This window comes from Excalfactoria chinensis, chromosome 10 (genome assembly GCF_039878825.1).
Source record: "Excalfactoria chinensis isolate bCotChi1 chromosome 10, bCotChi1.hap2, whole genome shotgun sequence".
Classification (NCBI taxonomy): domain Eukaryota; kingdom Metazoa; phylum Chordata; class Aves; order Galliformes; family Phasianidae; genus Excalfactoria; species Excalfactoria chinensis.
This window is the reverse complement of record NC_092834.1, coordinates 12529387-12543563: the sequence shown is the minus strand read 5'-3', so window position 1 is coordinate 12543563 and position 14177 is coordinate 12529387. Positions and strand designations below refer to the sequence as shown.

The window sequence follows — 14177 nt, the reverse complement described above, 5'->3', positions numbered from 1 at the left end:
GAAGAAAATCTACAGAGGAAGGAAACAAATAGTTTCATAGCTCTGCCTCTCAAACTCTGCTTATGACAAAACTTGATGTTTATTACAGGAAGCTTCCAACTGACAGACTAAAGGAGCAATTAATCAAAACTGTGAGTGGCAAGTGACACAAAATTGTAAGGTCTGACATGTTATCCTACCTTAATTCCTTTTTTGCGGCATTAAGCTGTCCTTGCAATTGTTCATTTATGTCTAGTTGCTCTTCTAGGTCTCTCTGCAGTTTCTTTTTAGCACTTTCCAGTCTGTCTATTTCTTCCTCAGCTTCTTCAACTTGACGCTTCATTGCTTTCAAACGCAAACTCAACTGAAATATTTACATGTCAGCTGATTAGAGGACTATTTTAATAAAGGAATTTTACTCTTCCAGCATCTATGAGAGGAAGAATAAAGACACAACTTTGCCAGTGTAATGACACTGTAATACTATGCTTCACAAATATTCAAAAGCTAGCATCAAACTTTGAGAAAGGGGATGGAAGATAATTTTTTAAGGAAAAAAAACAACAACCAATATAGCTTTGATAGAGTACAACAGCATGATGGCTAAGCAGCTTTACCTGACAGATACTACAAAATACGTATTGTGTTGTTTAACCCAAAAGAATTTGTTTCCACGATAGATGTCTGAATTTTTAAACTCACTGTTCACTCTTTAGGCAGAATATTAACTAATTGACCCACGTACTGAAATAAAGCATGTTTTAAGCAAGGAATCAGCGAAGACCACAGAAATATCAGAACACATTGCTATGAGAAGATTAATATATGCTTAACACTTGCCTTAACAATAAGTAGCTTCCTCATATAAAATTTTATGGTTACAATATAGAATATGTTATTCTTGGTACATTATATCATATTTAAATCATATACTGACTGCTATTTGATTTATGTTGTAATCACAGCATTGCTGCTATGAGTGCTTCATTTTCGTAAGTTTGGAAATCAATAATAATTTACTATCAAACAAAAGAACATGATGACAATGGGAACTGCAAACCTCATTAAACTTCATGAAAAACTGAGTGATCAGTACCTATTTACATTCCTTTGAAATGTTTTGTACATGTGATGATTCATGTAAATATTTGTTATTAATACTACTAGTATATCAGTTTTTTCCTCTACCTGATCCTTCTGGTCAGTCAATGAGAGATGTTCATCATCTACTTGCAACATTAACTCCTTCACTTTTCTCTCAAGTCTGCGGTTACTTAGTTGGAAATTAGCCCTATCCCTGGAAAAACAAGCATAGGACAAGTCTGTAAGAAAGGGAACTACTGTACTTCAAATTCTACTAATTCCTTAGCAGTATTTTAAAGTTAAATAAATACCAGTAACTGCTTTGATTTATTGATCCCAAGCAACTATTAATATAAAATTTCCTTCAAGCTTAAACAATGACACAAACATGAAAACTGCAATTTTCAACTACATCTAGTATTTCTATGCCTGTTACTGATATTACACATTGCTAAAATAATGAGGTATGTAACTGTGCTAGCACTGAGCTTGATTTTAAGCATATAAGGCAATTTCCTATATGATTTTGTTCAAAATTAAAGTTGCAACACTTATAAATAACAGTACCCACTTCAATAAGTGCTTGTTAAAAAATAAAAAATAAAAAAACAAGTTGTTATATTAGATGTTTAATATAAGCTAGAGAACATATATAAACCTGTATGTTTTAACCTTAACATAACTAGTTTTACCTCTCTTCATTTTCAAGTCGTTCTTCTAGCTCTGTGATCCTTGCCTCCATTTGAGCAACAAGCCCTTCTTTACTGGATCGGTAAGAACCTTCCAGGTGAAGAATTCGGCTCCTTAAGTCTTTGTTCTATATTTGGACACACACAATTACTACAAATACACTCATACTAACAAATACAACCTTAAAACAATAGACACTGAATACATTAGATTTACCACTAGGTGGCATTCTTTCTTCTCATAAATTAAATCAAAAGGGCATTAACTTTCACAGAATTAAAACCACCAAATTTGGTGTCTGGTATAAACATACTCTCTAAATTCCAATTACGGTCTGTTTTCTGTTCTTGGGATTGTCTGTAAGACTATCATTTACTAAGATATCTTTCCTCTCAATTTTAGCTGGGGGCTATAAGGATCTTCCTTCTGAAGACTGCTGAGCTGCAGAATAAACATACTGCTAAAGGCTAGAAAATAATTGCAATATACTTTCCATCACAGCTACTGAGACATATGAACTGTATTCCCTCCCAGACAGAGAGTAAAAGTTTTCAGTCAAATCTGTATCTTTTCTTTAAGACGTCTCTTTTTCACTTGTTCACTCTTATCTTTAAAAATACTTTTAAAAAGATACCTTTAAGAGTAGCTTTAAACATAGTCAAAGGTGTAATTGCTTAAAATAATGCTCAAGATCAACAGTGTTCCTTTAGTACTGTCAAAGACTTTGAAGAACAGCTCCACTAAAAGCAGTCAAATGATTTACATGATTATAATATAATTGTTATAGTATATCAAAATGTAATAGTATTTTCTTCTGAGTATCAGTATTTAAATGCTCATACTTTATAATCTGTTCTTAGTAAAACAAACTTCCAGTAGTGCATTCTGGTGGGATAGAGCTAGCTACTGAATACTGAATTCCTTAAAGACTTAATAGAATTTCCTCATGAAAGCAGTCACCTGGCCTATTATCTCATTAATATGATGGTATGTTAGCTGCAATTACCTGTCTTTCCAAAGAAATCTTGTCACATTCCAAATCTTGCTTCATAGCTCTTTCCTGAAGAAGCTCTGTTCTCATTTGTTCAATCTAATGAAGAAAAAAAGAGACAGGAATTTTAATAACATATTTGATTTATATGTCTGTATGATACTGTGTGCATACATACGTATACGTGTCTATATATATACACACACACATGCATAAATAAAGTACTCATTTCTACAAAATGAGAAAAAATTTGCTCTTTCTTAGAACTCAAGACATGCATAACTTTAGATAAAGTTTACAGTTGCAATCCTGTACTAAATTTTCTCTTTTGAGATATATACATATATTTATTCTGTAGCAGGGCAATAAACTCTTAAAATATCGCATTAGATATGTCACATGGTGAACAGTTGAATTCCAGAGTGTCACATCAGTCCTCAAACACCTTCTATCATTGTTTTCCTCATACCTAAGACTGACAAGATGAACTGGCACCTTACCTTTAGGCTGCTGAATAGCCTACTTTAAAGTTTGACCTTACTAAAGAACATAAAAATGGCATCTGCAGAGAAACTCTACAGATTGCTACACTTTTCTATGCTTGTGGAAATAAATAAATAAATAAATAAATAAATTCTTTTTCAGCAAGTCTTGATGTACGGATACCAACATCTTTCCCTCCACAAAAATGGTCAATTTTATGTCTTGCATACAGCAGGAGAACAGTGACTTCTGGATCTGGAAGTTAATTTTGTTTGTTTTAAAAAGCACTTCTGAAAAATTTCTGTTAAAATTTCAGTTGCACATTCAATAACCACAAGGAAAATGCATTCTCCATACGTAAAATGGTGAAAAACTAACTGCTCCATATAGAATCAACATAAGAACACATTTGTTTGCTTTGTCTTACTGCTTGACTGAAAGAAACATTCTGATGATCAGAGAGAAACTCTGAACTGCCCAACAGCTGTTACTGAAGCTTCTAGGCTAAAGCAAAAAGCCTGCAATACTGAAATATATTTCTTCTCACTCATTCACACTGAGACTGCCTTCAAATCTTTAGAAATTTCTTTGTGGGCACAGCCAATGTTACCAAAGCGTTTGTGCTATTCCCTACACAATGTTTGCTATGTAAGTATCACCTGGGAAATGCAGAGATCAGTGCCAATTACTATTACTGCAAAAAGACTAAAAAATTTCAGTGGCCATAGTTTTCTATCCTGATTTACAACAGCTACATATTAACTCGCAGAAACACACTATCAGCTCTACAGCTCTAAGTTTCAGATGTATTCCACTAAAGGTCTGTCAAATCTATTTCAAATTCTTAAAAAACTAACACCAAAGCAACACTGAAAATGTGAAGGCTAACAAACAGAGTGCACAAAACATTAAATTAAGCCATTTTTTTAAAACCACACTCATACTAAAAGCTGTATTTTCAGTTAATAACATTTTTTTCAAGTGTTTTCAAAGCAATATATGAATACAAACAGTGATGGTAATGCATGCAGTTGCATATGTTACGTCACAGAATTTTTTTAGAACAGTAGGATGAATTCCTGAAAACTAAAGTCATACCAGTTACTGGACCACAAATGTTAACACATGGCTGTGCTCTACTAACAGCTGGTTAATTTCCTTGAAGCTTTCCTTGTTGCATAGAAGCTTTCAAACACTGACTTCTTTTTTTCTTTAAATACACTAATTAAAATTCACCGAGGTTATTTAATGAGAGATTACTTCAATCTTTTCTCTCTTGTGCTGCATGTAAATACCTTTAAGGTGGGAACTACCGGACCAAGTAATTTTCAGATAGCATAAGCCCACTTAGTTTAAAGGATTTCTAAAAGAGCCTCAACCTTTATGACTTGTGTCAATACAATCCAGCTTTTCACTTCTGGGAGAGACTGAGTACAAACACATTCTGAAAGATTTAATGAGTATGTGCAGCTGTCTTTTACATTAGTGATTCTATTTTTTGTATATGCACACACACACATTTATGAGACCTTTTTTCCATGCATAGGTATACACATGTATACATGTGACATACACGCACATATATACATGCGTATGCAGGCATGTGCATATATGTATTTTAGCATTTTAGTCCTGCTGGCCCCCTGAGCAATGTAAGAGAGAAAGACAAGCACCCATCCCCTTCAAAACTCCTTCCACATGACGCCATATAGCATGGCATATTGCTTTGGCCAGTTTAAGACAGCTGTCCTAATTCCATTCCCTTCCAGCTCCTTGTGCCCTTTGTTGAGAATAGCTTCAGCTCTAAACAACACTGCTTAGCAGCAACCATAAACATTCATATGTTATCAACATTGTTTTTCTCCTAGAACCAAAACATAGCATCATACCAGACACTCTAAAGGAAACAATTTAACCCCAGCTGAAACTAAGACAAACGATATTATTTTCTATTCTCCCTCTGAAATTAAAGAATGTCAGCAAATCTTTTTCATAAAGAAATTAGAGCAGAAAATCGTGGGCTGTATACCTCAGAGTAAACTGTCTCCCAGACTTCTAGGAAATTACTAATGAGATTTGACGCTTAATATAATACTATAGTAGTAGACAAGCTGTAATGAATCATGAACCAGCTTCATATTTTTTCAGAATGTAAAACTAAGGCAGGGAACATTTTTCTAGACCTTGAAACCTCAGTGCAGCCACAAGAACAAATTCCTTTCTGTGAGCTTCACAAAAACTTGCATACTACTGACTACTGGATCCGCAGATGCTCTGGTTACTTTTTCAGTCATCAGGCAGTACTCTCTGTTTTTTTGATCTATAACAGATCTTTGTTACAGGACCCATATTTTCACATTATATCATTCAGAAATCTTGAATGTGATTGTTGTTATTATCAAGTTCTTTCTCCAGACTAATGAACTTCTAACTCTTCTTAGGTTTGGTGATATCCTGCTTAATGGCCTCATTTCTGTCAGTTCATTCCACCTCCCCCCACCTGCGTATTCACTGACCTTAATATACAAATGAGCAAAATATTCATTAATCTCTGAGTGTTATCTCAATTACTTTTTATATCTATGGACACCTCAACATACAATTGCCTCAACATTTTTTTCATACACTCAAGAACCTTTCTGTCATTTGTTTGAATTTACCTTGGCTAATCTTACAGTATCTTTAAATGTTATGCCCCATGAAACATAACTATGTTAATAAATCCTTCCTCCTCCCTTTTGGGTTCTTAATTTATTGACATAATATTTCTCAAACGAATGACTAATGTTTTTATGTGGAAAAACCTTTTGTTACTATCTTTTCCTCAGAATATCTTGATCAGCTTTTACACTTAGGATTAAAATAAAGCTTCTCTGCTGTAACTGGCCAGCATCTTCAGTTAAGCTAACTTTAGTAATTAACTTCCAAATCTCTGCCTTCTTTGCAATCAGGATTCTCATATTATGGCCTACTTCATTACTGCTGTTACTCTTTCAAAAGTAGCATATGAGATAAACAGAACATACAATCATCTACGTGTGTTGCCAGGGTATAGATCAGAATTCCACATATAAGACATATTTTATACCTACACTTATTAGAAATCCAAATAAATTTTTTCAAGCTCTAAAGTTTCAAACTTCTTCAAGAATGGTCAGGCTCATCCTACATTTTTCTTCTATTTTACAATGCTCTAAATGAGATCTCTAACTGACCCCTATTCCAAAAACTTTGTAAGTAAAAGGCTATGTTCTCAAGGAATGTACAGAAAACTAATATTTACAGGAAAAGAAATGAGGAAAATTTGAGTTCTACCTGTGATATGAAATAACCTCTGTGGATAAACTCAATTATGTTTCTTTATTTCCAGTTATAAAAATAGAGGGGAAAAGAAAAGTCTGCGTTGATTTGGAGGTGTATGTTCAATCCTGGTTATAAGCCTCGAACAAAATGAAGTTCAGTGAGTACCTGTTCTCTGCATCTACTGATCCTCTCGGACAACAAATCTGAATTATTCTTTTCTTCATCAAGCTCAAGTTCCAGGTGTGACAGCTTGTCCTAAATGGAACAAAAACAAACAAAAAAAAATCAACCTATTTTCAGCACACTAAGGATGGGAGCATCCTTTCATCCTTTTTGGGATTGCTACCTTGCAATTTCTCCTTAAATTTCAAGGACTGTTTGAAAGAATAGGCTTGAAAAGGGAAAACGTCTCTGGAAAAAAGCTAACACATACTTGATGAATAGTATTCTACAAATTTTCAATAACAAAGTTGCTTTGTTCCTTCATACATTCATATGAAATAGAAGTATTATTTTAATAAACTCTAATAAAGTATTTTACCTCCATTAATTTGATCTGTCTTGCTCGGTCATCTTTTAGGTGGTTTTTGGCCTCCAGTTCATACTCCAAGCCTTTTACTGTCTGTTCTAACAACTGAGTTTTTGTTATTGCTTCATCTTGAGCTCGCTGGTGGTCCCTCAAGTTCTCTTCCAGGAGACGCATCTGAAACAAAAAAATTACAATAATACACTTTATTTTATACTTCCTATACAGGAGATGTGATTAAAAAAGCTATATATGATACTATTATAATTCCTTTTACTTACAACTCATCTATCAGAAGTATTTTGTTCTCTTAGTGTTTTGATTACCTTTTTATCAAATAACAAATGATTAATTCTGTTGTGACATTTTCCTTTGTACTTGTGCCCTGTAATTGTAACAGAACTATTTTTCATAATCATATTTCAAACGAGTTTATTAAGGGGATAGTACAATACAAGAGAAGTTTTTAAACAAACAAAAAAAAATTGAATTATTAAAATACCCTGAATGGTGGGGTCAGCGGGGAGCAACTGAAATTTGTGACCAGTTTACTGTCACAGCTTTTCCAGTTGCAAAACAAGTATAAGCAGATCTTCAAAAGACTGGATTGATTTTATAGCAAAATCTACATGCTAAGAGCCAGACTTCAAGACTGTGGCTGCTTGCACACACAACTATGCCATTTAAATCTACAATTTGGCTATATAAAGAGGAGAACATAATTTAGTTCATTTAAGAGAGTCAGACTTGGGTTGTTTGATTTTTTGTTTGTTTGTTTGTTAGTTTTTGTTTCTTATAAATATCTGTGTTTTTTCCTAAACCATATCAAATATTTCTACATTCTGAATTTACTCAGCAACAGACACTAGAAGAACAGCCAGTCATGAAAGGAATCCTTGTCATACCACTTAGATAACTGCAGCGTTTTAGAAATGAGTATATCTATCTGTCCAAGAAATCATTCCCCTGGCAGTATTACACTGATTATCCTAACAAAAAATGAAAGACAAAAGTACACTGATTGAGATCAGTCTTTCCTGATGAAATAAAAAAAACCAAAGAGTGGTAGCCAGCGTACATTGATTGGTAAGCTATCTGAACATAATTCTAGGTCAAAGGTTAAAATTAATCACTGAAGTTATGAGTCATTACCTCATCCTGCATTCTAATGGTTGTCAGGTGTGATTTTTCTACCTCAAGTATTTTTTCTTTCAGTTGTCTATGCACATCTGCAAGTTCTCTGCGATTTTTCTCCTTGTATTCATCAAGCTGGTTCTGAAGCTCCACAGTTGATGTTCTTGAGGCCTCCACCATTTCAGACATCTGGGAAAAATGGACAGATATTTTTCCTCCCTAACACAGTGCTATGAAAGGTTTTGTCATGATTAACACACCAAAAGATGTTTGTCTCAAGTTTCAGTGCTCAAACCAGTGTTCCCAAACAGCATTCTCATCCAACATTTACAGTGAAATGTAGTAACACTTCAGTATAGGAATATTAAATGGTTTTATTTATACACAGATGGCAAACTAATGTTCTAATGCAACAGCATATTGAAAATCAGTTGTCAGCCTTCGAAGCAGAGCTGATCAAGAACTAGCCTGGGTCTGCAGTAAACTAGAACTGAACTCAAACCTAGGATTTCGTTTCAATAAAGCTATTTTACAAAAGTGTTCTGAGATAGCAGTGTTCCAACTACTATTCCAGCCCTGAAAGCCTGTATTAATATCTCTAAGTGGAAGAAACTGCAAGTAAAGTTTGCATTTGATTTATTTTTACATGTTAATTTATTTATTTTTTTATGTTTGCAATTTGGTAGCTTATCTGCTTCTGCTTATTAAATTTTTAGCCACTCCCCCCTGCAGCCTCCTTTGAGTGAACTCATACCTCCTCCTGTAACTTTTCAACTGTCTTGTTTAGTTGCCATCGTTCATTTTCCATTTCATTCTTTATCTTCTCCAGCTGCTCCTTCTGGTGAGCTTCATCTTTTAACTGTTCAGTTAACTGCTGCCGTTCCTGTGAAATACAACGGATGCTCTCCTGCAGTAGATTAAAAGACATGTATAATTGTTGAGCCTCTTTTCTAACAGCTTGAAGATATTTTACATAGCACACCTGCGCAGCTGTAATGCCACCAGTTCTTGTACAATTAACACAAATTAAATAGTTTTAAAAATAAGTTAATGGAGTTACAATTTGCTAGCCAGTGAAGAATAAACAATATTTTAGTGATGCTTTATCATTGCTGTGTATTCTGAAACATTGCTGCAACATTCACAGGAAAAAACGTAGTCCCTTTTCATGGTTCTATTATATGCAAACTTGGCAAGTCCAACCTCCTACATGACTTTCAATGCTCATTTCTGGTTTCAAATTTTCCTATACATTCCATTTCAGGTCTCCCTTGAAAGTATTCTCAACAACAAACTTTGTTTTCCTAGGAAATGAAATAATAAAATAAAAAAATAAAATACATCAGTTCTACTGTGAGTGAGAAATAATAATTGTGGGGTTTTTCCATTGCTGTGCTTTTATAGCACTTACAAGCTCTCATCAAAAGGATGGCTCATTTTGATTGACACATGAACAGAACTTTGCTGCATCTGGCACAGAAATTCCATTCCTGAAGAACGATTTGGCATTAATCTTCAAAACAGACCTTCATATCTAGATTACAATTTGAACAAACTGCAGAGTCACGCTGTATGCTCTACCAGGAGTATATGCAAACAGACCATACATTTCTGTTATCATATTCAGGATGTTTGTTTAAGAATTTACCACCCTCCTGTTTCTAAATACTGTTCATCAGCAAAATGAGTGTCACTAGTTCATTCTAATAAAAGAAAAGCAGGTTATCTTACATCTCTATGTTGGAATCCTTACTTCTTCCTTCTTCCTTCATAGTAAAATATCTTAATGGCCCAATTGTAAACAGAAACTACAAGATTAAGGAAGAGTTTGTTTTTTTATGAAGTCTGAGAAGCACCATTAAACTGACTACCACCAGGTTATGGACAGTTCAGGCTGCTCCAACAGAAAAATGTAAATAATTAAAACCCATATAAAATGTAAAAAGCACTGCAAAATACAGTTTTAAATTTTAACTTCATTATTATGAATTCAAAGGTTTGTTGAATATCTATTACAGATGGTGTTTTATTACACATCAAAAAGCTGTACATGTGCAAACATTTGTGTTTCTTTAGGCAAGGTAATTTAGAAACACAAAAAAATTCTTATTCTTATAACATAAAGATATATTAGTAAAATTTGTATTCTTATAAGAGGGAAAAAAAAAAAAAAAAAGATCAATACTTAAAAACAAGAGTTTCTTTAGATTAGTTTTCCCTTAAATCTCTATATAACCTGCTAATAAAGACATCTCTAATACAAGCAGGAGTTAATGGCAGGTACATAATCCTAAAACACACTGGGGGCTAATAGATGTTATTTTGCAAAGCCTAATTCTTTGACAATTACCCGATGGCACCAAAGGATTTTTAGAACCTTGAAAAGATTGAGCATCAGCATTTTGGTTCTAAAAGCTGCTGAATTCCTGGGACCCTGCTAACAGGCCATATTTGAGTAGGCTATAAAAACCTCATGTGCCCTTCCCTAGAAGCTTTTCACAGATCATCTACCTTTACTGTTTGTTTACACATTCTTGAGAAACAAACCCGGTAAACAGAGATGAGTGAAACATACTATGGCAGAATAACATCACCAGCTGATGCTTTTGCATTTGTAGCTCACTGAAAAGGCAATTGAACATCAGAGCTAAGATGGTTCAACTCTCCAGTTCAGAGTTATCAACAACAAAATAATAATAATAATAATAATAACCAACATGAGAAGAAATTTATTCTACTAGATAGGGTAATTACCAGCTTAATAATAGGTGTGATTAAATACAGTGTTTAAATAATAAATAGAGTAGGCTTAACACAAGCGGTTTGTCACCTTAGTTTTCCTCAGGTCTTGCTAACTTCTGCTTGAGTTTCAGATATGTAGTAGATAGAGATCCCTGAGAATGAAATCTAGCTTTTTCTCCTTTGAGTCATAGTCCTGAAAAGGAACTTGTATTTTTCACATATTGTATCTTCCCATTTCATCCTCTTTTTTATTTTCACTGTTTATTACAGAAAAGGATGAGAAAACAAATCCTAAAACCTTTACTAAAAAATAAGAGAGCTTTGTGAAATTTTAGTCATAATTATCCTAATAGAAAATGTAATCCCAGATACATTCCAAAGGAAAAAAAAAAAAGTCAGTTTCAGCGAGTTTGCTTTAGTTAGATCAACAATAAACTGACAGCAGTAATGTTGCTTCAGAGTATCATGGATAATGAAATTCAGGTGATTTGTGCTCTGATCTTCCCACATCTGTTAAAATTTCTCATGGCCACATCTGTCTTGTAATGCATCACTGTACGCCTGTTGGTTTATTCTAAGAATCACAGGACTAAGCATTTCCTGAACATAGTAAAGATCTTGTCGCCTTCCAGCTTCACATTCCAGAAAATTACATTTTTCAGTTGAAATCTGAGATATCCTATAGGATGTATCATTATGTTGGTACAGACAACATTTTTAATATACTGCTATGGTTAAGGTCCATAATGATCATATTATTTTCTGTACCAAAAGAATACTCAAGAATCTTTCAAAAATATTCTCAACATTTCAGAGATCTTAAGATGTATTTTACTTCTCGAAACAGCAGGAATATAATTTGTCTAACCATAAAGAAAACTGCAATGTATACTAAAGTTAATTATGGGGGGGGAAGCATTAAAACAAACTGTCCATAATAGTTAAGCATATTCCAGCTGTAACTTTTCTGAGAAACTTTTCAGGAGAAAGAGGTCTTTTACTGGATGCAGTATAGAATAAGAAGGAAATCCTAATATGATTTCCTTTACAGTTCCAGAGGCACCAACTCCTAATCTTCGTTAAATTTTACTAGTGTTGTGATGAACTACATCTGTTCCACACAACAAATAAGACAAGTTTATTTAAGAAAATGAGAGGCTCAATTCCTTATCTTTTTCCCCTGCAAATAGTTTTACTTAAATCCATGTACAACTTCTATCTGTAAATTTATACATGCAACCATTGCTGAATGATCATTCAAAATATTTAAAAAAGATCTGCAAGAACTTGATAGTTTATTTTGTGATTTTTCTCCCTTAAAATTTGCTAGAAAAAGCAAATAATAAAAAAGATCTAGCAAGAGAATAAATGTGGGCAGGCAGTGGAATGGGCTGCCCATGGAGGTGGTGGAATCACCGACCCTGGAGGTGTTCAAGGAACATTTGGATGTTGTGTGGAGGGACATGGTCTAGTGAGAGCTACTGGTGATGGGTGGATGGTTGGACTCGATGACCTTGTAGGTCTTTTCCAACCTTGGTGATTCTGTGATTAGATGATACTGTGGGGTTAATGAAGTATTTTAACACTGCAATGATTCTGGGACTTATAAACAAAATGTACTTCAAAAAGAATGAGATGCTACTTTGTAGAAAGCAAGACTCATGTAAACAGTAAGTTTAAAATTTAAATATTACTAATTGTTTTTTTTCTTACCTGCATAGCTTCTAGTTGGTTTTCCAAAGATGTTTTCAATGCCATCAATTCCTTTGCCTCTTTTTCAGCATATTTCAAAGCTTCTTCTAATCGTTCATTTTCATCCTGAAAATACAGGATACGATATACTTAGAAATAGAGGCACAGCCTCCAGTTTGGCATCTGAAGACACACAAAGAACCAGAATTCCTTAAGAAGTGCATTCAAAGCTGCAAATATTTAGCAACATTCACCAACTATCCTATACCTCTCATTCCCACTTCTCTACATGATAAACTGAGTGATAAAGCATGTTCGCCCTTATTTGTCAGTTTTTGTTCTTATAAAACATAAATTTCACAAATAAAAAAGACTACTTTAGTGGCTTGTTTTGCAACCTTACCTTATATCTTTTTAATTTTTCCTTTACTGAATTTTCTTCTCCTTTCATATTATCAAATTGTCTGTGCAACTCTTCATTTTTGGTTTCCAGTTCATCAACTGTTCTCTTCAACTGTGTGTTTGCCTCTGTCAGCTTTTTTACTTCATTTTCTATATTATTTCGTACCTCTTCCACAGCATCTCTTTCACTGGCAAGAACAGCAGCATTCTAGTAAAAACAAACAAGCAAAAAAAAAAAGTTTTTAATGCTTTTCCAACATTTCTGAACAGAAGCTTCACAGGACACCACAGCAAACGTAGTTAGGGTATAACATTAAAACACTGACAAAGAGTTGAAGAGTTGAAATTAAAGTCTGTATGGATTATAAAGACACATTTTTATTTTTTTAAATTACCATCTGAGAACACACAAGGAAGATTTTGTTTCTCCTCTGCCACAGATACATGCTAAAGTAGTATTACTTTACAGTCTCATTCCTGCCATCACATATTTTTATTCTAACATCATCTTCTTCATTGCCATAAATGATTTTCACCATCACATCCCATTGTTCAGTACTTACAAGTAATAATAATTAAAAAAACCCAAACAAACAAACAAACAAAACCTAACAGATATAAAGAGCCTTATGGGCATTTAAGAAATCATATATTGATGAGAAGTGTCTTCCACAACAATATAAATTGTTGAGCAGTCTCATCCCATTGCTCTTTTCAGGCAATAAAGTTCAGCACTCTACACCCACATAGCTATTTATGGAGCTGCAGAGGGCATCAGCTTAGTCAACAAAAATAACTTTAAGAATTTTTATTACATGTATAAGCAATATGCATTAATTGTCATATATTATATATCATATATGTGACCTTGACTAAAATAGTAGGGGCACAGTGACAGGTAGAAGCGTTCCAGGAAAAAATGTCCTAATCTATTTATAAACATGGTTCCACAACAGTCAACACCAGCATGGCAGGGCACACAGTGAGCAGGCAGGAGCAAACAGTGCCTTACAGTCTTATTTCTGCAGCTTTATCTGCATATCATAAAACCCACACTTGGGGTTGTGTTTATTTAACACAAGTTCTGCTTAGTTTTCAGTGACTGTCTCAGAACAGAAGGTGTTTAGCTACTGAGTTCAGCTTGTATTCAAA

At 34.0% G+C, this 14177-nt stretch overlaps 1 protein-coding gene across 5 annotated transcripts in view; it reads right to left on the bottom strand.

Annotated features, from left to right (window-relative positions):
* The window catches only part of CGNL1 (cingulin like 1), a 49974-nt gene that overhangs the window by 2554 nt on the left and 33243 nt on the right, over positions 1 to 14177 (bottom strand). For 4 of the 5 annotated variants that reach the window (XM_072345355.1, XM_072345358.1, XM_072345356.1 and 1 more), the window contains exons 9-18: positions 13027 to 13233; positions 12645 to 12749; positions 8944 to 9096; positions 8208 to 8378; positions 7071 to 7232; positions 6695 to 6784; positions 2759 to 2842; positions 1755 to 1879; positions 1168 to 1276; positions 180 to 343 (exon numbers count right to left, since the gene is read on the bottom strand). In XM_072345355.1, the coding sequence (XP_072201456.1) occupies positions 180 to 343; positions 1168 to 1276; positions 1755 to 1879; positions 2759 to 2842; positions 6695 to 6784; positions 7071 to 7232; positions 8208 to 8378; positions 8944 to 9096; positions 12645 to 12749; positions 13027 to 13233 (1370 nt within the window). The remainder of the gene's footprint in view (positions 1 to 179; positions 344 to 1167; positions 1277 to 1754; positions 1880 to 2758; positions 2843 to 6694; positions 6785 to 7070; positions 7233 to 8207; positions 8379 to 8943; positions 9097 to 12644; positions 12750 to 13026; positions 13234 to 14177) is intronic. The other variant, XM_072345359.1, reaches the window with a different exon arrangement.